Raw genomic sequence first — 19,239 nt, forward strand, 5'->3', positions numbered from 1 at the left:
AGAGGGTGTGTCGGGAGGACCAGGCACATTGCCCCCTCTTCCCTCTGTGGCCCTGTGGCTCACCACTCAGGGGTGGAAGGAGAGCTGTTCATGTATCCTGCACGGAGGTCTGTCCTGGTGATGGTGTCCCCTCCCGCCTCTCGGGACGCCTCTCAGCAGGGTCCCTCTCCCAGCTGGCTGTCTCTAAGAGGGGGCCCCTGGTGCCGTCAGATATGTTACCACAGCACGTCTTAGTCCTCTCCCTTGTGTGAAGAAGCATTTTCCCCAAATACTTTTTATCTTCTGACCTGTCAGGGCATTAGTCACAACCTGAGAGAAATCTGATGTTTCTGGATTTATTTTTAAAATCTTCTTTCAGGTTCTTGACTTACAGACCGCCATTGAAAACATCACTGCATTTTATAACAACGAGACCGTGACACTTCAAGACATCTGCGTGGCCCCCCTCTCACCCTATAACAAGAACTGCACCATCTTGAGCGTGTTAAATTACTTCCAGAACAGCCATTCCGTGCTGGACCATGAAATCGGCGATGACTTCTTTGTGTACGCGGATTACCACACGCACTTGCTATACTGTGTACGGTATGTGGCGGGAGACGGCCCATTCATTCATCCCACCAGCCTGGGAGCGCTGCTGTCACCACACGCTGTTGTTGGTGCCGGAGACCTAGCAGGGAGCACACAGCATGATCCTGCTCTGCAAAGCTCACGTTCTAATGGAGGGAGACCAACACTGAATAGATAGAAGTGTGCCCGGACGCCAGGTAGAGATGAGAGCTCTGGGGAAGTGAAGCCCGGCAAGGAGATGAGTGCAGTGGGGGTGTGCTGCTTGAGGTGGCGTGGTCACCTGCTCACACGGAGAAGAGAGGAGGGAGCCTGTGAATATTGGAGGGAAAAGTGTTCCAGGTCCACAGGCCGCAGGTACAAAGGTCCTGGGGTGGGAGTGTTCCTAGTGTATAATCAAGGAGGGGCAGGTACTACTCAGCCGTAAACTCGTGCCTGGAAAGATAGCACACAGTTGCACCTGCCACACCACCAGTGGTGTCCTAGTACAAAAACAGAAGCCTATAGTGCTTTTTCTTGTCTTTCAAATACGAATTTACACCATGATATCAAATTGTTTTTACAACGTTGGGGCACCTGGGTGGCTCAGTTAAGCATCTGACTCTTGGTTTCAGCTCAGATCATGATCTCGGGGTTGTGGGATCGAGCCCCACGTCAGGCTCCACGTTCAGTGTGGAGTCTGCTGGAGATTGTCTTCCTTGCCCTCTGCCTCCCCCTCTGCCCCTCTCATGCACGTGTGTGTGTACTCTCTCTCTCTCAAAATGTGCAGTGTCCGCTTGAGAAGTGAGGGTAGTAGGTTGCTGTACAGTTGACTGGAGGGCACCGAAGCTCCTTCCCATCGGAGGCCCGTCTAGCAGGGCAGGCTGCAGTTTTCATTGGCATTAGTCACGGTGCTTGGTGACCTGTGAGGTGCTGTTTAGGCCTGTGCCTGTAGCCGGCAGAGCAGCCTGCTGTCCCTGAATGCCCTGACGTGGCCTGAAGACAGTCGTTCAGCCAGTCACACAGCCACCATGGCTGTTGTGTCACCTTGGGAACAGAGGAATTATTCTTTGTCACTTTTTAAAAAAATTTGTTTATTTTAGAGAGGGCCAGAGTGTATATGCGAGTCAGGGGAGGCACAGAGGGAGAGATTCTTTCGAGCAGACTCCCCACTGAGCACGGAGCTGGACACGGGGCTCGATCCCACAACGCATGAGATCATGACCTGAGCTGAAACCAAGAGTCAGATGCCCAGCCGACCAAGCCACCCAGGTGCCCCTGTTCCTTGTCATTTTGAGTGTGCTGTCAACTAACCGCATCTCTGGAGCCAGCCGTCCTGACATGTGGTCTGGAGGCCATTAAGCTCAGTTCTGTTTTTGTTACTGGGATGTGATCTTGAGGTGGTTGGGCTGTGTTTGCTCTGTTTCAAGGAGGTCACCTCTGAAAATGTGAGCTCTCCCCATAAAACAGTAAGTGCGTGCCCATATATGCTAAACCAGCCTTCTCCACAGGATAGATGGTCCAGGGCAGCCATGGGCAATTTGAAAATGGAAAAAAAAATAATATTCTTCAATGTTTATATTTAAAGGAGAAAGCTGTTTACTTCCTGTCTTACAAAATGGAAGTCAACAAAGTTTTGGCAGGAGATGCAGGAGACTAGTGTTTTATCCAAGGGGGGGTGCGGGTCACGTCAGTGCAAAAGCGCTGCTGTGGGCGACTTCGCTCCCCCCCGCGGATCTTTGTTTGCTCTTCTGTGTCTCCGGCTCTCACCTCCCTCCCCAACTTCTCGTGGGCTTTTCCCCCGGGGGTCCTGCAGGAATGGCAAACCCGGTGTACCCAGAACCGAGCGCAGATCTCCTTCCTCCCCCGTACCCCCTGTATCGTGTGATGGCGCCAACATCTACCAGTTACTCAAACTCAAGGCTGTATCTCCGCTTCCTTCCTCATCCTTACCTCCCTCATGTAATTCTTGTGGATTTTAACCTCAGGATGAGCTCTGCAGTCCATGATGTGGTGGCAGGGTCCCATGTGTGGGCGGATGGGACTTAGCTTCTGGCTGCATCCCTGCAGCCTGTTTGCCCCAAGCGAGTGGCCTGACCCCCAGTCTGAGCCCATCAGCCACGGGCTCTGATGGGCCAAGCTTCAGGTTATCTGTGAGAACCTTCCTGAGTGCCCAGCAGAGGTCTGGCTTAGGATGTGTCCCGGATGGCTGGTCCCTCCACTGGCTGTCTTCACGGCACCACCATTGCCTCGACCCTTGCACGAACCTGACGGGTCTGCAGGCTTTTCTGCCCCTTTCCTTTCCACTTCTAGACCATCTTCCATTTTACCACCTGAGTTATCTTTCTAAAACAGCTCACGACATCCTTTTTCCCCAGGTCTCTCATTGTTCCTCAGGGCCTGCAGGGTAATAATCCAAACCACACAGCAGGGCACTTAATGCTTTTTTCCATTGTCTGTCCCTCACCCTTTCCAGCCCCGGCCCTTCTCTCAGAAGTCCTCCCCTCTGTGGGCGCCCCATGTTCTAGCTGGACAGCCTCCTCGTTTCGGTGGCAGTCTTCTCTGTGTGTTGGCTGCTCCCTCCTCTGCTCCAAGCACCGCGGGGGCTCCGTTCCCGCGTGTGACATGCGCTGTGCGATGCCGACCGCACGCGCTGGGTGTGCTGCCTCTCGCTCGGTGATTCTGGCCTCCCAAAGGCGAGTGCTGACCGCATTACTCCCCTAAGGCGCCACAGGGCCCACATCGTACCTAGGATATCTAGGATATCGTCGGCATCTTGAACTGTTTGTCGTGTAAATGTTTAGGTGTCTGTGACGTCTTGAGGCTTGTTCTAACTGGGAGGTGTTTCTAAACTTCTTCGCAGGGCTCCTGCCTCTCTGAATGATACCAGTTTGCTCCATGATCCTTGCCTGGGTACGTTTGGTGGGCCCGTGTTCCCGTGGCTTGTGTTAGGAGGCTATGATGGTAAGTAAGAGAAGCTTCTACTTTTTCTATTAGATAAAGTAGTCTCGGTTCTGTCACTAAGAGTCAAGTGGTAGTCATGAAGATTTCATAAATTGAGCAGTCTTATTAGTTTCCTGTCTCTTAAATCCCAAGCGTAGGCTTGCTTCGGGCTTTGGCTTTGGGTTTTCTTTTGGGTTTAAAAGAAGTCGGTGGTGTTAGCCTTCTTAAGCTCACACTTTGGGAGGCTGTCAAAAGCGAAGGGCTTTTCGCTGGAGTATTGCAATTGTGCACCTCCACATAATTCATTGTTCAGTTTTAAGGAGTTCAGGGAACCCTTAGGGAGTCCGTGGACCTCAGTTAAGAACATCTGTGGGCCGGGGCGCCTGGGTGGCACAGCGGTTAAGCGTCTGCCTTCGGCTCAGGGCGTGATCCCGGCGTTATGGGATCGAGTCCCACATCAGGCTCCTCCGCTGTGAGCCTGCTTCTTCCTCTCCCACTCCCCCTGCTTGTGTTCCCTCTCTCGCTGGCTGTCTCTATCTCTGTCGAATAAATAAATAAAATCTTTAAAAAAAAAAAAAAAAGAACATCTGTGGGCCACCTGGATGGCTCAGTCAGTGAAGCATCTGCCTTCAGCTCAGGTCATGATCCCAGGGTCCTGGGATCGAGCCCCGCATTGGGCTCCCTGCTCAGTGGAGAGCCTACTTCTCCCTCTCCCTCTGCCTACCACTCAACCCTGCTTGTGCTCTCTCTCTCTCTGTCAAATAAATAAAATCTTAAGAAAAAAAAGAATATCTGTAATGGGAGAGAGAGAATATGTGAGATACGGGGAAAAAGAAACAAAGTTCTGTGTTTTCTTCCTAAACCAGTCAGTTAAGAATTGAGACACTTCTGTAGGGGGAGGAGCAGCAGGTTTGCTCTTTGCTGGTTGGTTCTGGAATAGACTGCACCAGGTATGATGGGGTCATGATTCAGGTGACACTTCTGGCATCTGAAGCCTAATTATAAGCAGCTCAACAGGTTTTTCTCCTGTTGAGAAGGAGAAAGGAAGAGGCCAATTAGATGTTGTTCTCCTCACCCAGTGGGAGGGAGAAGTCCTATCTATATTTACATTTTACTCTTCCTCATAAAATGCCACCTTTAATTGGTGGAGAAAATATGGCGTCACCAACTGGCAAACCACAGCCATCAAAATTAAATTTGATCTCTGCCTTATTCCTTCCATCCATATAAACTCCAGATGTGTCAAAAACAGATGTAAGAAGTGAAGCTATTAAAGATCTAGAAGAAAATACCGGAGGAATTTTTTTTAAATAGTTTTAAAATGGAGAGGGCGTTTCTAAGCAAGACACAAAACCCAGAAGCCACAGAAGGAAACATTGATGAATTTGACTACATAAAAATTTAAAATTCCTATGTGGAAAACAAGCATCCTAAAGTTAAGAAAATTAAAAAGGCAACTAAACCAGAGGGGGAAGAAAAACAGTATACATTATGGACAGCGTGTCCTTAATATATAAAGGGCTCTTGTGAAAAAAAAGGTTAGCAACCCAGAAGAAAAGTGGGTAAAGCCATGTGAACGTTAACAAAAGAACAAATACACAGGGCTGTTCATTATATGGGGAAAATGCCCAGTCTCACTCCTAGATAGTGAAGTGCACCTCACTTCAATCTTTCTACCTAACACGGGCAAGACCTAAGAGTTTGATAAACCCTCTATGGGCGAGTGTGGTGGGGACCCCATTGTTAGTGGGAGTGTAAATGGGTCCTAGAATGTAAGCTCCAGGAAGGCAGGGATTTTCCTCTCTCCTGTTCACTGATACATATCCAGAGCACCAAAAATAATGCCTGGCGCGAAGCAGCGTCTCAGTAATGTGTCTTGTTGAATAAAGAAATGAAAAAGAGGGTAGCCTCTTTGAAGGGCAGTTTGGGGGAATTTATCAAAATTACAGTTGCACGGTTGATTCAGTGCTTGTACTTGTACGAATTGATTCTCCAAATATGTACTTTACACATGAAAAGTATTTATCAGGTTATTCTTTGTAGTATTTTTATTTATAATTATAAAAATTGCAAAAATGTCCATCAACTGGAGGTTGGTTAAATTATACTAGAAAATATGATATAGCAGAAAAAATAAAGAAGCTCTTTATGTGCTAAAATGGAGCCATCTCCAAGATACAAATTAAAAAATGTGCAGAACAGGGTCCTGGGATTGAGCCCCGCATCGGGCTCCTTGCTCAGCAGAGAGCCTGCTTCCTCTCCCTCTCCCGCCTGCTTGTGAGCTCTCACTCACTCTCTCTCACAAATTAATGAATAAAATCTTTAAAAATATATAGATACATGTATATATTTTACAAAAAAAAAGGACAAAAACATATATGTTTGCTTGAGCATGCATGGAGTGTCTCTGGAAATGTTTCAGATGGGGGGGAGGAGAACTAAGAGCGTAGAAGGAGAGACTGCACAGATCACCTTTCTGCTTGAAATTTTTACCACGCACATGCTATGTAGTTTAAAAAAAAAAAAAGTTGTTACTCATCCTGAATGAAACCGCCCCCGTCAGACAGAGCACCCTTTTTATTCATATTAACTGAGCTGCAGAGACTATGCCAGTGAACTCCTGGGTTTTGTTCCCAGAGCGAAGTCTACAGCCCCCGTGAAAAATCAGTCACCTCACAGTCTCGTGATGTTCCCTCGTGTTCGTCTAATTTTCTGCCTGATTCTTATCTTCTTGGTGTCACATTTTTTCCTTTCTAGATCAAAACTACAATAATGCCACAGCCCTTGTGATTACCTTTCCCGTCAATAATTACTACAATGATACAGAGAAGCTCCAGAGGGCCCAGGCCTGGGAGAAAGAGTGAGTTTGCTCTCTTTGTTCTGGGGGAAACTGGGCACGAACAGAATGCGCTGAAACCGCATCCAGCTAAATTAACCAACGGCAGATGTGAGCCATTTTTTTTTTCCTGCTTGGTACTAATGATGCTAAGAAAAAGATCTGTAAACATTGTGTGAGTAGATGTCCCTGCACAGGGATGCAGAAGTCTCCGTGCGAAATGTTCCACGCACACGTCTCTCCCAGGAAGCCACCAGGAGCAAGCTGGATGCACATTAGTGAGGGACTAAAGAGAGGTGAATAGATGGTTCCAGATGTAGGACGTAAAAGCTGCAGTCAGCGTGGCTAGGGAAATACATGCTATCCATGCTGCCCATCCCTAGAAAAAATCTCAAGCGTGGGACCCGGGAAATCGTTAACTCTTTATAGCTTTCAGTGCTTTTTTTTTTTCCCCCTAACAGCTTTGTTAGAATACAAGTCCCATACCATACATTTCACACAATTAAAGTGTGTGATCCAGTGTATTCACGGATATGCAACTGTCACCACAGTGAATTTGAGAACTTTTTTTTCTCTTTTACTCTCAAAAAGAAACGCCATCTCCTTTAGCTATCACCTCCCATCCTCATCCTCCCACCTCCCAGCCCTGTGCAATCATTGGTCTGCTTCCTGTCTCCGTACGTTATTGTACTCTGGACGTTTACATGAATGGAGGCATATACGTGGACTTCTGGGTCTGGCTCCCTTCACTTCGCGTGTTTCCAAGGTCCATCCAAGTTACAGCACGTGTCCGGACCTCATTCCTTTTTTACGGCTGCGTAATGCTTCATCCTGTGGATGTGCCACGTTTTTATCCAGCTGTCAGTTGATGCACATTTGAGTGGTTCCTACCTTTTGGCCATGATGGAAAATGCCACCGTAGACATTCATATACAAGTTTTTGTGTGAACTTAATATGTTTTCATTTCTCTTGGATATATACCTAAAAATAGAATTGCTGGGACATATATAACACTTAGAAGAACTTCCAGATTGTTTTAGATGGTGGCTGCACCATTTTCTCTTCCCACCAGCCTGTATGAGGGGCCCTATTTCTCCACATCCTCGTAAACACTTGTTTTTTTGTTTTTTTAAGATTTTATTTATTTGGCAGAGACAGTGAGAGAGGGAACACAAGCAGGTGGAGTGGGAGAGGGAGAAGCAGGCTTCCCGCCGAGGAGGGAGCCTGATGCGGGTCTCGATCCCAGGACCCTGGGATCATGACCTGAGCCGAAGGCAGATGCTTAACGACTGAGCCACCCAGGCGCCCCCATGAACACTTGTTATGTGACCTTTTGGTTCTGGCCGTCCTAGTGGGTGTGGGGTGGTATCTCATTGTGGTTTTGATTTGCATTTCCCTGATGGCTACTGATTTCAAGCTTTTTTTGTGCTTTACTGGCCATCTGTATAACTTCCTTTGGAGGAATGTCTGTTCTTATCCTTTGCCCATTTTTAACTGGATTATTTGTATTTTTATGATTAATTATAAGAATTCTTATATATTCTACAAGTCTGCTATCAGCTATATGATTTCCAGGTATTTGCTACCATTTTCTTTGTTTTCTTGCTGGTGTCTGGTGAGGGCCAAGTTTTTAGTTTTGAAGTCCAGGTTTTCTAAGTTTTTTCTTTTATTGCTCAGACTTTTGGTGTCATGTCTGAGGAGCTATGCCTAATCCAAGGACATGGCGATTTATGCCTGTGTCTCCTTCAGAGGGTTTTAGCTCTCACATGTAGGTCTTTGATCCACTTGAGTTCATTTTTTTACGTAATGTGCTATCCACATGATCCCAGGCCATTCGTTGAGAAGATGACTCTGTTTCACTGGATAGTCTTGTCACCTTGTTGAAAATTAGGTGACCGCAGATACGTGGTTTCTTTCTTTCTGCCTGTCCTTGTGCTCGCACCACACTGGCTTGATCACTGTCATTTTGTAGAAAGTGTGGAATCGAGACGTGTGTGTCCTCCTCCTCTGTTCTTGAAAAAGAAGGGTTTGGCTCTTCTGGGCCCCTTTCAATTCCAAATGTGAATTTTAGAATCAGCGTATCTTTCTAGGAAGAAGTCAGCTGGGATTCTGATAGGGATTGTATCGAATTTGTAAATCAGCTTTTAAAAGTTTGTTTCATGAGCATATATCTTTATTATAATAGCTTCGTTTAGAAATCCTTTTTAGTAAAAAAAGAAATGAGACCATCAACCAACTTTTTTTTTAATGGGATGCTTCATGAATTTGCATGTCGTCTTTACACAGGGGCCATGCTAATCTTCTCTGTATCATTCCAATTTTGGTATATGTGCTGCCGAAGCCATCACCAACTTTTAAACTTGTTCTAAACTTGTTTCAAGTGATGGAACTTCAGCATGTCTGGAACTTTGATCTGGGGGTGTCTCACCTTCTGGTCTCCCCTGTCAAAAATCCTAATATTAGGGTACAGGTTAAGTAAGTGTGGCTTTTGTGTCCTAGAGGTCGGGAAGAAGTTTCTCACTTAGCAGTCACTAAGTTTTAACTAAAAACATAAAATTTGTTCACTCTTTTAGGTTTATTAATTTTGTGAAAAACTACGAGAATCCTAATCTGACCATTTCTTTCACTACCGAGCGAAGTATTGAGGATGAACTGAATCGTGAAAGTAACGGTGATGTCTTCACTGTTCTCATCAGCTATGCTGTCATGTTTCTGTACATTTCCATAGCCTTGGGCCACATCAAAAGCTGTAGCAGGTTTCTAGTAAGTGGTGTGTGTTGTATGTTGGAGAAAAATGACCATGCACAGCACGATGTCATGTTTTTGCCTCTATTTTTTTTTTAAGAAAGGGAGAGGGAGGAGGGGCAGGGGGAGAGAGAAAGAGAAAGAGAAAATCCTAAGCAGGCCCCACGCCCAGCAGGAGCCTGACCCTGGATTTCATGACCCGGAGGTCATGACCTGAGCCGAAATCGAGAGTCAGACGCTTACCCAACTGAGCGATCCGGGCACCCCTGCCTCTGCTTAGTTAATCCTAATTCATTATGTTCAAAGCTGGTTTACAGTCCCCTGTTTTCATTGTATGTAATATTTTCTATTTCCCGCATGTGTTTTCTTCAGTTCCAAATTTTTGGTTTATTTTAAACTTAAAATTTATTTCCCATAATCCAGTTTTTCCTAATTTGACCACACCATTACCTAGGAAGACCTAGAACATTTTTCACATCTTTTCTCAAACTCGGAGAGGACTTTTCACTCCAAATCGGCTACACCCAAAAAGAGGTAAAATGAGGACCTTGCAGTCCTAGGACAAATGATGGTCTGACGATCCGTCTCTGTCGCGCGTCTCAGGTGGATTCTAAAATCTCCCTCGGCGTCGCCGGGATCCTCATCGTGCTGAGCTCAGTGGCGTGCTCACTGGGCATCTTCAGCTACATCGGGGTCCCCCTCACCCTCATTGTGATCGAAGTCATCCCTTTCCTGGTGCTGGCTGTCGGGGTGGACAACATCTTCATTCTGGTGCAGACCTACCAGGTGTGTCTTCCTAGTCTCACAGAGCTTGCCCTCTGACCAAGCACGGGGCTCCATTAATGGCTCTTCCGCTCCACGCGGCGTACTCGTGAGTGTGGACACTGAGGAAACTTCGCTGCTGATTGGTGTCCATAACTTGTCCGGGACATTTTGAGACCGAGAAGTTCATTCTTCTCTTTGGTTGTGGGGAATAGATATAAAGTGAGAATTGAATTTTAAAGTTTTTTGTTTATTGGGTTTTTTTTTTAATTCGAGAGAGAGAGAGAGATTGCAGAGAGAGCAGGAAGGAGCAGAGGGAGAGGGACCAGCAGGCTCTGCGCTGAGCACGGAGCCCGACTCAGGGCTCAATCCCAGGACCCTGAGATCATGACCTGAGCTGAAACCAGGAGTCAGATGCTTAACCGACTGAGCCACCCAGGAGCCCTGAGAATTCAGTTTTAAATATGTGTGCAAGAAGGGCTTGCATGCTTGTGAAAAATATTTTGGATACGACTGTTATTAAAGTGAGTCTCCAATCGTGTAGGAAAATCAAAGATTCGTCAGAGATGCCACGAAAAAGATAGGGCAGCACAGGACCTGTTGATGTAGAAAATGGTCTCAGTCATGATTTTTTCTCTGCTGGTCGCCTTACTTGGAGACTCAGGGGCACATAAGAGTGTCAGTGGTCCAGCCACCTGCAGCCTGCGTCCGTGTGTTTTCCTGATAAGATGATCCAGTCTTTCTTTGAGCTTCTCACCTGTTACCTAGCTCAGGGGTTTAGTGAAACCCTGGATGGATTATCATGACAAGTTATGGGTCCACCATCAAAGTTTATCTACAATAAGTAAAAGCTCCTAATCATTTTTCTTTACCATTGAGTTGACACAAAGCAACAAAGAAGCAAAGAGATGGCATTGTTATTTAGAAATGTTAATGGCCCATGTTTTGTTTTATGTTTTTTTAAGCGTGATGAACGTCTTCAAGGAGAAACTCTGGATCAGCAGCTGGGCAGGGTCCTAGGAGAAGTGGCTCCTAGTATGTTCCTGTCATCCTTTTCAGAGGCTGTAGCGTTTTTCTTAGGTAATTAGTCTTTGAATTCTACCAATCCCACCATTTTCCTTTTTTTTTTTTTCATATATCATTATCTATCATCTACCTATGAATCTATGTATCTATCTATAGTGATAACGGTTCTGGAGGTCACACAACTGTTCACTTTATAACTTTTTTAAATTGTGTATTTATTTTAGATTCCCTTAAGAAATTTATTTTAAAAACAGAACTAAAGAAAGCCCAACAATATAAGGTCCCTCCTTCTCTACTCCGTAGAGCTACAAATATTAACAGTTGATGTTTTTAGTTTATCATTATAAATTTACTTAATGTGGTTATGCCCCATTCTTTTTTTTTTTTTTATGTTAGTCACCATACAGTACGTCATTAGTTTTTGATGTCGTGTTCCGTGATTCATTATTTGCGTATAACACCCAGTGCTCCATGCAATACGTGCCCTCCTTAATACCCATCACCGGCCTATCCCAGTCCCCCACTCTCCTCCCCTCTGAAGCCCTCAGTTTGTTTCCCAGAGTCCACCGTCTCTCGTGGTTCATTCCCCCTTCTGTTTACCCCCCCTTCATTCTTCCCTTCCTTCTCCTACCGATCTCCCTGCTATTCCTTATGTTCCATAATGAGTGAAATCATATGATAATTGTCTTTCTCTGCTTGACTTATTTCACTTAATATAATCTCCTCCAGTCCCGTCCATGTTGCTGCAAATGTTGGGTAATTGTTCTTTCTGATGGCTGAGTAATATTCCATTGTGTATATGGACCACATCTCCTTTATCCATTCGTCTGTTGAAGGGCATCTCGGCTCCTTCCACAGTTTAGCTATTCAATCCCACCATTTTCTGAGCCTGAGAGTAGAAGGATCTGGGTATCTGAATGTGTCCCTTTGTGTTGCTTCCTTGTTTAAACTTTATTCTGTAATCAGAAAGTATCAGACTAGACCGCAAGAAAAACTAGTGGCATATCTTGGGTATCATTTTGGAAGTGTCTTCTTTTTTTTTCTTTTTTTTTTTTTAGAGGGGGGAGGGGCAGAGGGGGAGAGAGCATCTCAAGCAGGCCCCACCCCCTGTGCAGAGCCTGATGCGCTGCCCAATCTCACGACTCAGATCATGACCTGAGCTGAAATCAAGAGTTGGCTGCTTAACCAGCTGAGCCACCCAGGCGGCCCTTGTGTTTCTCATGTAACCGGTTTCATGACAGTGTTGGTGTTGGGGTCCCGGATGACAGATAACCTAGAACTCCTCTGCCACTTCCCCTTTTTGGCACCCGTGGCAAATGTTGATCTTTGAAAACGACATTCCCACGTCCCCCCCAGGAGCCTTGTCAACTCCGCACTCTGAGCAAAATCCACAGGCACAATCTTCTTCGTCCATCCACATAAGTCACCGGGGCAGCAGCCTCGTTAACGAGCGGAGGTCCTTGGACCTCACCTTACTACGAGGAGCCAGAATAAGCTGGAACAAAAACCAGCCCTTCTGTATTTCTTGCCTATGGAGAAATCACCAAACAGCCTTACTAGCAGAGCTGTCTGCCCGCCGTCTGCTGTGTGGTAACGGGAGGACGAGAGAACCGAGCGTCTGAGCAGGAGGCCAGATCAGAAACGCGAGCGTGGGCCCCCTCACACAGGGCTGCTGTCGGCCCGTTGAAGGCGGGTCTACAAACAGCTGCGCGCCAGCTCGGGTCTTCATTTCCACCGGGCAGTGCGCTCTCACGCCTGTGGGCCTTCTGCTTCCTTTTCATGGACGCAGGTGCAAAACAGGTTCTTCTCCCTTGTTGTCTCATCAGAAAATGTGATGAGACAAGCAGCCGACCCTGTGCCTCAAGACTGCAGTGACTGGGGGGACAGTAGGAGCGGTGGGCACAGGTCTGAAAGAGGCAGTTACATGTTGCTGGCCCAGTGCTGCTGGGTCCTTTTTTTTTTTTTTCTTTCTTTTTTTTCTCTCTTTTTTAAGTGAAGCTGTGCATCTAGCTTTTTGTGTCGGGTCTCACTGTTAAATACTGGCTACCTTTTTTAAGCAATGTTTTTTCATCCTAGCATGAAGTGATCTGAAGTGGACCATACAGGATACATCTGGCCTATGGGCTGCCAGTTTGCAGGTTTGGGTGTTAACCCAGTACTTCTGACTGGGAGTGCCCTCATCTGATTGTAACGGAAGTGGGAAACTAATGTGGTTGATCTAACAGCAGCTAGAAAATGCTGCTTTCTAGTGCAAAGCATAGAAGGTAGCGGAAGAAATGACCGACACTGGTGGTTCCGAAAGTCTCATGTGCATTGATTTGTCTGGAGAGCCTGTTACGTACAGTCGAATCGGGTGGGAATGCCCACTGTTCTGATTCAGTGGGCTGGGGTGGAGCTCAGGGACCTACACGTTTAACTCCCCAAGTAGTTCCAGGACGGTACCGTTTTGCAAGACACCGGGCTCACGGACCTGGTGCGACAGCCCCAGACTTCGGCGGCATTCCTCTGGGGGGTGTGGGAAGCGTGAGTCTTCTCGTGGCTTCAGCCTGTTCTGGCTCCTCGCTCTCCTACCGCGTCCACGTGAGTGAGACTGGCACAGCGTGCCCTGTGCTAAGTGGATGTGACGGGCCGCTTCTCTCCCCTGCAGGAGCGTTGTCGAAGATGCCAGCTGTTCACACTTTCTCCCTCTTTGCCGGGATGGCCGTCCTCATTGACTTCCTGCTTCAGATTACCTGCTTCGTGAGCCTCTTGGGGCTAGACATTAAGCGTCAAGAGGTACGTTGCTGTCAGGATGACAGTCTGTTTACAGTCTAGAATCCAAGTAAAACAGCAGGAGGTTGTGACTTTTGTTCCTCTTTGTCCTCTCAGAAAAATCGCCTGGACGTCGTCTGCTGTGTCAGAGGCCCTGAAGATGGAACCAGTGTCCAGGCCTCAGAAAGCTGCTTGTTTCGGTTCTTCAAAAACTCTTATTCTCCACTTCTGCTTAAGGAATGGATGCGACCAATTGTGGTATGAGCTTGTCTGTGGTTTTCCTCACTTTTCTCCCCAAAACAGATTTGTCACATGCCTTCTAAGAAGTCAGCTTGGGTGGAGTGCTTGGGTGGCTCAGTTGGTTAAATGTCGGACTCTTGATTTCAGCTCAGGTCGTGATCTCAGGGTCATGGGATCGAGCCCCATGTTGGGCTCAGTGCGGATTCTGCTTGTCCCTCTCCCTCTCCCCCCTGCCCCCCTCTCGTGCACATGGTTCTTTCTAAAATAAATAAATAAAATCTTTAAAAAAGAAAGAAATCAGCGTGGGAAGGAGATTCTGACAACTGTCAAGTATATATGCAAAAACACAAAAGCAAATATGTACAGGTATAGAAAGTATTTTTCTAGCTGGCTTTTAGCAGTCAGTATAAGAGAGTTTTTATTTTGAAATAATTACAGGTTCATAGAAATTCGAGAAGATCGTACAGAGAGAACCCAGGTACCCCCACCCAGCTTCTTCCTGTGGTCTTACACAGTGGTAGTTCAACGTCCAAACCAAGACCTTGACATGGGCCCAGTGTGTGTGTCGAGTGCTGAGTCCCTTGATCACACGTGCGGATTGCAGTAACCACCGCTGCGGTCGATACACAGAACCGTCCTGTCACAACACCGTCCTCTACGCTGCCCCTTTATAGTGCCACAGACCTCCCTGCCCACACCACCCACCGTCCCGAGTCCCCAGCAACCGTGCGAGAGCTTTTTGCACTTGATATACTGGATGTAGCCAACAGTGATAACCGGTCTCTCTGTAAAAGAACACGGATTAGTCTCCAGTAGTGGTAAAGTAATAGTAACACTTAACATTTAATGAACACTTAATCTGGGGTATCGTGCTAAGTATTAGGTACAATGCTGAAATCTGCATTACCCCCAGATTTTCTCGTTCAGTCCACAAAACTGTCTGATGTTCTACATCTTTTCTTTTTCCTGTGTTACTGATGAGGAAATAGAAGCTGAGAGAGGTTAAGTGACTTCCCCAGGGTCACTTATGAGCTCCTGGAGCCAGGATTTGAACCCAGGTCGTTTGACTCTAGACACTGATCTGAGCCGCTACCCCCTACTCTTAACATGGCATGTAAACTTTTTAGTTGAGAAAAGTCCTGTTTTTTACGTGGGGAAGATCTTATTTATGTTCTTAAGCTCTAATACACGAAGCAGTCACTGTCTTATAACTGACTCTTCGTTCCAGGTAGCAGTATTTGTGGGCGTCCTGTCATTCAGTATTGCGGTCCTGAACAAAGTGGAAATTGGATTGGATCAGTCTCTTTCAATGCCCGATGTAAGCTGCTTTCTCTTCTATCTTGTTTAGCCAATGGTATGAATAAATTTTCCAGAATTTGCATGCAGTGATTCCAGGGTAATGCCTGCTTCTCAATGCACGTGCTGGCTGGTTCCCCCCGGGTTACAGGAACCGCCACAGAGCTCGGCAGCGGGGGCCGTCTTAGCATCTGGAACTCTCAGGGGGGAGCCAGAGAACTAGAACAGCAAGCTCTTCCCTCGTCAGGTGCCTCCCTGATGGCGGGCCAGCGAGGGGAGCACCTTGGGTGCAGGGAGGGTGAGGAGCAGGGAGCCGGCTGCGGCCGTCTCGACCAGCAGCGTTCCAGCGCCGTCTTCGTCCTTGGCCGTCGTCACCGCACTTGGACATCGTCAGCTCGCGCCTACTTTGTCCCGTTCTCTGTCATTCTTTCAGGACTCCTACATGCTGGACTATTTCAGGTCCCTCAAGTTCCTGCACGCAGGCCCACCCGTGTACTTCGTCCTGGAGGAGGGGCACGACTACAGCTCTCTGAACGGGCAGAACATGGTGTGCGGGGGCACGGGCTGCAACAACGACTCCCTGGTGCAGCAGATCTTCGCGGCGGCTCAGCTCGACAACTAGTCAGTACCGCCGCGGGGGGCCTCGGCCACGGTCCGCGGGGGCCGGAGGTTCGCGCGAAAAATAGCTTTGCGTAGAAAGTGTGTTGCTCAAAATCGCCAGCTCTAGCTTTACCTCTGCAAACGCTTTAAGAGGACTCCTTGGCCGGCTCCTATCTCGAAGGGTTTTCCGTTAAGTGGTGCTGGAGTCTGTCCTTGGGGCAGCACTGTAACATCTAGAAAAAGAAGTGAAGTTAGGTTTTGGGAAAGAAGACTGAATCTGCAGACGTCCCCGCTCTGTGGAGCAAGTCAGTAACTTCTCCCTCCTTCTCGCCAGCACCCGGATAGGCTTTGCGCCCTCGTCCTGGCTCGACGATTATTTCGATTGGGTCAAGCCTCAGTCTTCCTGCTGTAGAGTCCACAACAGCACGGGCTCGTTCTGCAACGCCTCAGGTACCGGCCTCTCCTCTTCCAGATCTTTCCCTTTTCTCTGGAGACTTGTGACATTATCGTTTAAAACTCATCTGCATTGCAGCGCAGTTTATGCCGGCGCCGCTCCCACGCCCCTGGTCCCCTTCGCTGTCCTCAGCCGTGCTTTCTGGAGGGCGTCGTGGGGTTCCGTCTCCCTCCGCCCCCCACCGCAGGGCTGCAGGCCCAACACAGGCCCAGTCAGGGACTCTGGTTTTCAGAGTTCTCGGGGTTCTCTTCTCCCGACGCCACTAATAGCGTCTCTTGGTTGGGACCTGGCTGCAGCGTCTCACGGGGGAGCTTCCCGTTGTTATCCCTGTTGCCCTGCAGTTTTGGTAGGAGTGTTCAGGTTGTCCTCGAATTCTCTCGATAAAAACATGGAAGCCTTGGACTCTGATAATACCAACTGAGGTCATCCTCCAAGCAGGCAGCCTGCTTCGGGGAAAAAAATTTGTACAGCCTGCCTCAGGTGAAGATGGCATCTCAGCTGTGTTAGACTGAAAATCACGTGTGTTGGAAGCTTTGGGGTCAGGAAAAAAGATTCAAGGAAAGAATCCCCCTTGTTTCTTTATCAGCTCTGTAAATGCTTTAAAATAAAATCCAGAGCCTCATTGTTCTCACCTCGGCCCCTCTTCTGTGTCTGTGATAGTGGTTGACCCTGGCTGCATCCGCTGCCGACCTCTGACCCCAGAGGGCAAGCAGAGGCCTCAAGGTGGAGACTTCATGAGATTCCTGCCCATGTTCCTTTCTGATAACCCGAACCCCAAGTGTGGCAAAGGGTAAGTGCCGCTGAGCCGCTCAGAGACGTGCCCGCTTCTGGTTATGTTGCCCGGGACGGCTAGCAGAGGGCTGGGGTGGAGGCCGCTGTATGGGAAAGGTCCCTTTCTTCCCCTCCCCACCCTATCCCCATCCTTCTGTGAGAGCAGAAAAACCTCAGGCACTCATAAGGAGAGCTTCTCATCATCTCCGGCTGATTTTGCCCTGGCCGGAGCGTTTGTCTCTCCCTCTTGGCTCTGTGTCCTGGCCCCCTGGCTGCGTGAATGGTTGCGGAGCGCCGTGCCGGCGTCTAGCAGGGCAGGAGGGGAGCAGGGACACGTGGCATTTCAGAACGTGTTCACGTCCGTCTCGGTGTCAGGGACAGCTTCTCTGCTTGGTCATGTCATCCTGGATTGAGATCGAGATTCTTCAGCCCCGCCGTTCCTCTTGCCAGCCTGTCTGGCTGTGAGGTTATGGACTGTCTCATGCCCCATCTAGCCGGGCAGCCAGTTAGCCATGGAAGCAGGACGTCTGGGCCCAGAAATAGGAAGGATGGCTGGATGTCTGGGGTGGGATGGTTCAGAACCTTTTTTAGGAGGAAGAGTGTCCACATGTATGGTAGGTAAACCCTGGACTTCCCTGTTTTTCCTAAGAATATGTAATTCGACCAGAATCCCATCAGTTAGTCATGTAGATGGTGGCTGTGCTGGGAGACCTGTAGTTGGTACCGAGGAAAGACTGCGCCTAAAAATAAAAACGAATCTTGCAGCTTGGTCTGCTTGCAGACTGAATGCTTTGGCCTACATAAACCAAACCCGAGTACATTCAGCTTTTAGGAAAGCAACAGCCACCGCTGACAGGGAGCCTCCTACGTGCCATCGTGTGCCAGGTACCTCGCCCACAACATCGCCCTTACCACACAGCCTGTGAGGAGGTGGCAGAGGACACCGCAGCCCAGATGCGGTCCCTTTGCCCGGTTTCTGTGGCCAGTATGTGGCAGGGCCGAGACCCGTCTCCCAGCAATGGACTCCAGGCCCTTGTCCCTCCCGCCTGTTACACAACACTGCTGAGCAAACGCCAGAGCAAAACACAGATAGAAACAAGAGCACCTCTGTACCAAAACAGCTAAAAGCAGGAAAGAAGGGGCACCTGGGTGGCGCAGTCCTTAAGCGTCTGCCTTTGGCTCAGGGCGTGATCCCGGCGTTCTGGGATCGAGCCCCACATCAGGCTCCTCTGCTGGGAGCCTGCTTCTTCCTCTCCCACTCCCCCTGCTTGTGTTCCCTCTCTCACTGGCTGTCTATCTCTGTCAAATAAATGAATTTTTAAAAAATAAAAAATAAAAAAAAAAAAATAAAAGCAGGAAAGAAAAGCCAGTGTGAGAAAGAATAAGCTAAAACATTCACCGTTCCCTTTCAGGGGGCCTTCCCTGTCCCTGAAATCTACGGTTGGTCTGACCTCTGAGCCCAGGGTCGGGTGATTCCACTTCGCCTTGCGTGCTCGGGTTCGGCGGGGGCTTTCTGTGGCCTCTCTGACACCACCGAGTCTTCCCGTAGGGGACATGCTGCTTACAGTTCAGCCGTTAACATCCTCGGCAACGACACGGCTGTCGGAGCCACTTACTTCATGACCTACCACACCGTGCTTCAGACCTCTGCTGACTTTACTGACGCCATGAGAAAAGCCATCGTCATCGCCAGTAACATCACCAAGACCATGGGCCTCGAAGGAAGTGATTACCGTGTGTTCCCGTACAGGTAGTGTGGATTTGAGAAATGAGGTGTCCTGGGTTAGATCCCACAGCCTGGGGGCTCCCTTGGTGGGATGCTGATCCTGGTTTTCATTCTGACACCTTCTCCATCATGAGCACAAGCTACGAATATCAAGGGGAGTAGCATCTGGGTGAGGAAGGCCAGCGTCTGGAGCGCCCACCAAGGTCTGAGTGCTGGACGCACGGTCTCTGGGCTCGAGCTCACGGGCTGAAAAACACACTTCAAAACAGCACCCAGGCGGGGAGGGCGCAGAACCGGGGGACCAGGCCTCACAGAGAGGGTGGAGCAGACGTTCCTGGCCGGTAGCCACGGGTATCCTGACTGCCGATTCCCTGGGACAGTGCCTTTATGCAGGTTTTTCATTTTTGTTTGTTGGGGTTTTTTCCTATGAAGTATTTTAGGAGATACTGTATTTGGAAAATAGTGCAAAGTAGAAGAAACAGGTGGTTTTCCCCCATCCCTGTGATCTTGCTTAAAGGAGTTCTGCCCATTCCTGACAGGAA

General features: G+C 48.3%; 1 protein-coding gene and 1 non-coding gene across 2 annotated transcripts in view; one reads left to right on the plus strand and one right to left on the minus strand.

Moving 5' to 3' along the window:
- The window catches only part of NPC1 (NPC intracellular cholesterol transporter 1), a 49,336-nt gene that overhangs the window by 26,367 nt on the left and 3,730 nt on the right, over positions 1 to 19,239 (plus strand). Inside the window, exons 9-21 of the mRNA XM_045781806.2 lie at positions 359 to 585; positions 3,410 to 3,510; positions 6,247 to 6,349; positions 8,900 to 9,089; positions 9,675 to 9,857; positions 10,799 to 10,913; positions 13,507 to 13,634; positions 13,728 to 13,868; positions 15,079 to 15,168; positions 15,580 to 15,767; positions 16,081 to 16,196; positions 16,861 to 16,990; positions 18,521 to 18,721. Coding sequence (XP_045637762.2) covers positions 359 to 585; positions 3,410 to 3,510; positions 6,247 to 6,349; positions 8,900 to 9,089; positions 9,675 to 9,857; positions 10,799 to 10,913; positions 13,507 to 13,634; positions 13,728 to 13,868; positions 15,079 to 15,168; positions 15,580 to 15,767; positions 16,081 to 16,196; positions 16,861 to 16,990; positions 18,521 to 18,721 — 1,913 coding nt within the window. The remainder of the gene's footprint in view (positions 1 to 358; positions 586 to 3,409; positions 3,511 to 6,246; positions 6,350 to 8,899; positions 9,090 to 9,674; positions 9,858 to 10,798; positions 10,914 to 13,506; positions 13,635 to 13,727; positions 13,869 to 15,078; positions 15,169 to 15,579; positions 15,768 to 16,080; positions 16,197 to 16,860; positions 16,991 to 18,520; positions 18,722 to 19,239) is intronic.
- LOC123782103 (U6 spliceosomal RNA) lies at positions 8,568 to 8,674 on the minus strand. The gene has a single exon (XR_006776911.1). It is a non-coding gene; the product is annotated as a U6 spliceosomal RNA (small nuclear RNA).

Source organism: Ursus americanus, chromosome 19 (genome assembly GCF_024610735.1).
Source record: "Ursus americanus isolate L20-20 chromosome 19, mUrsAme1.1.p, whole genome shotgun sequence".
In the NCBI taxonomy this organism is placed as follows: domain Eukaryota; kingdom Metazoa; phylum Chordata; class Mammalia; order Carnivora; family Ursidae; genus Ursus; species Ursus americanus.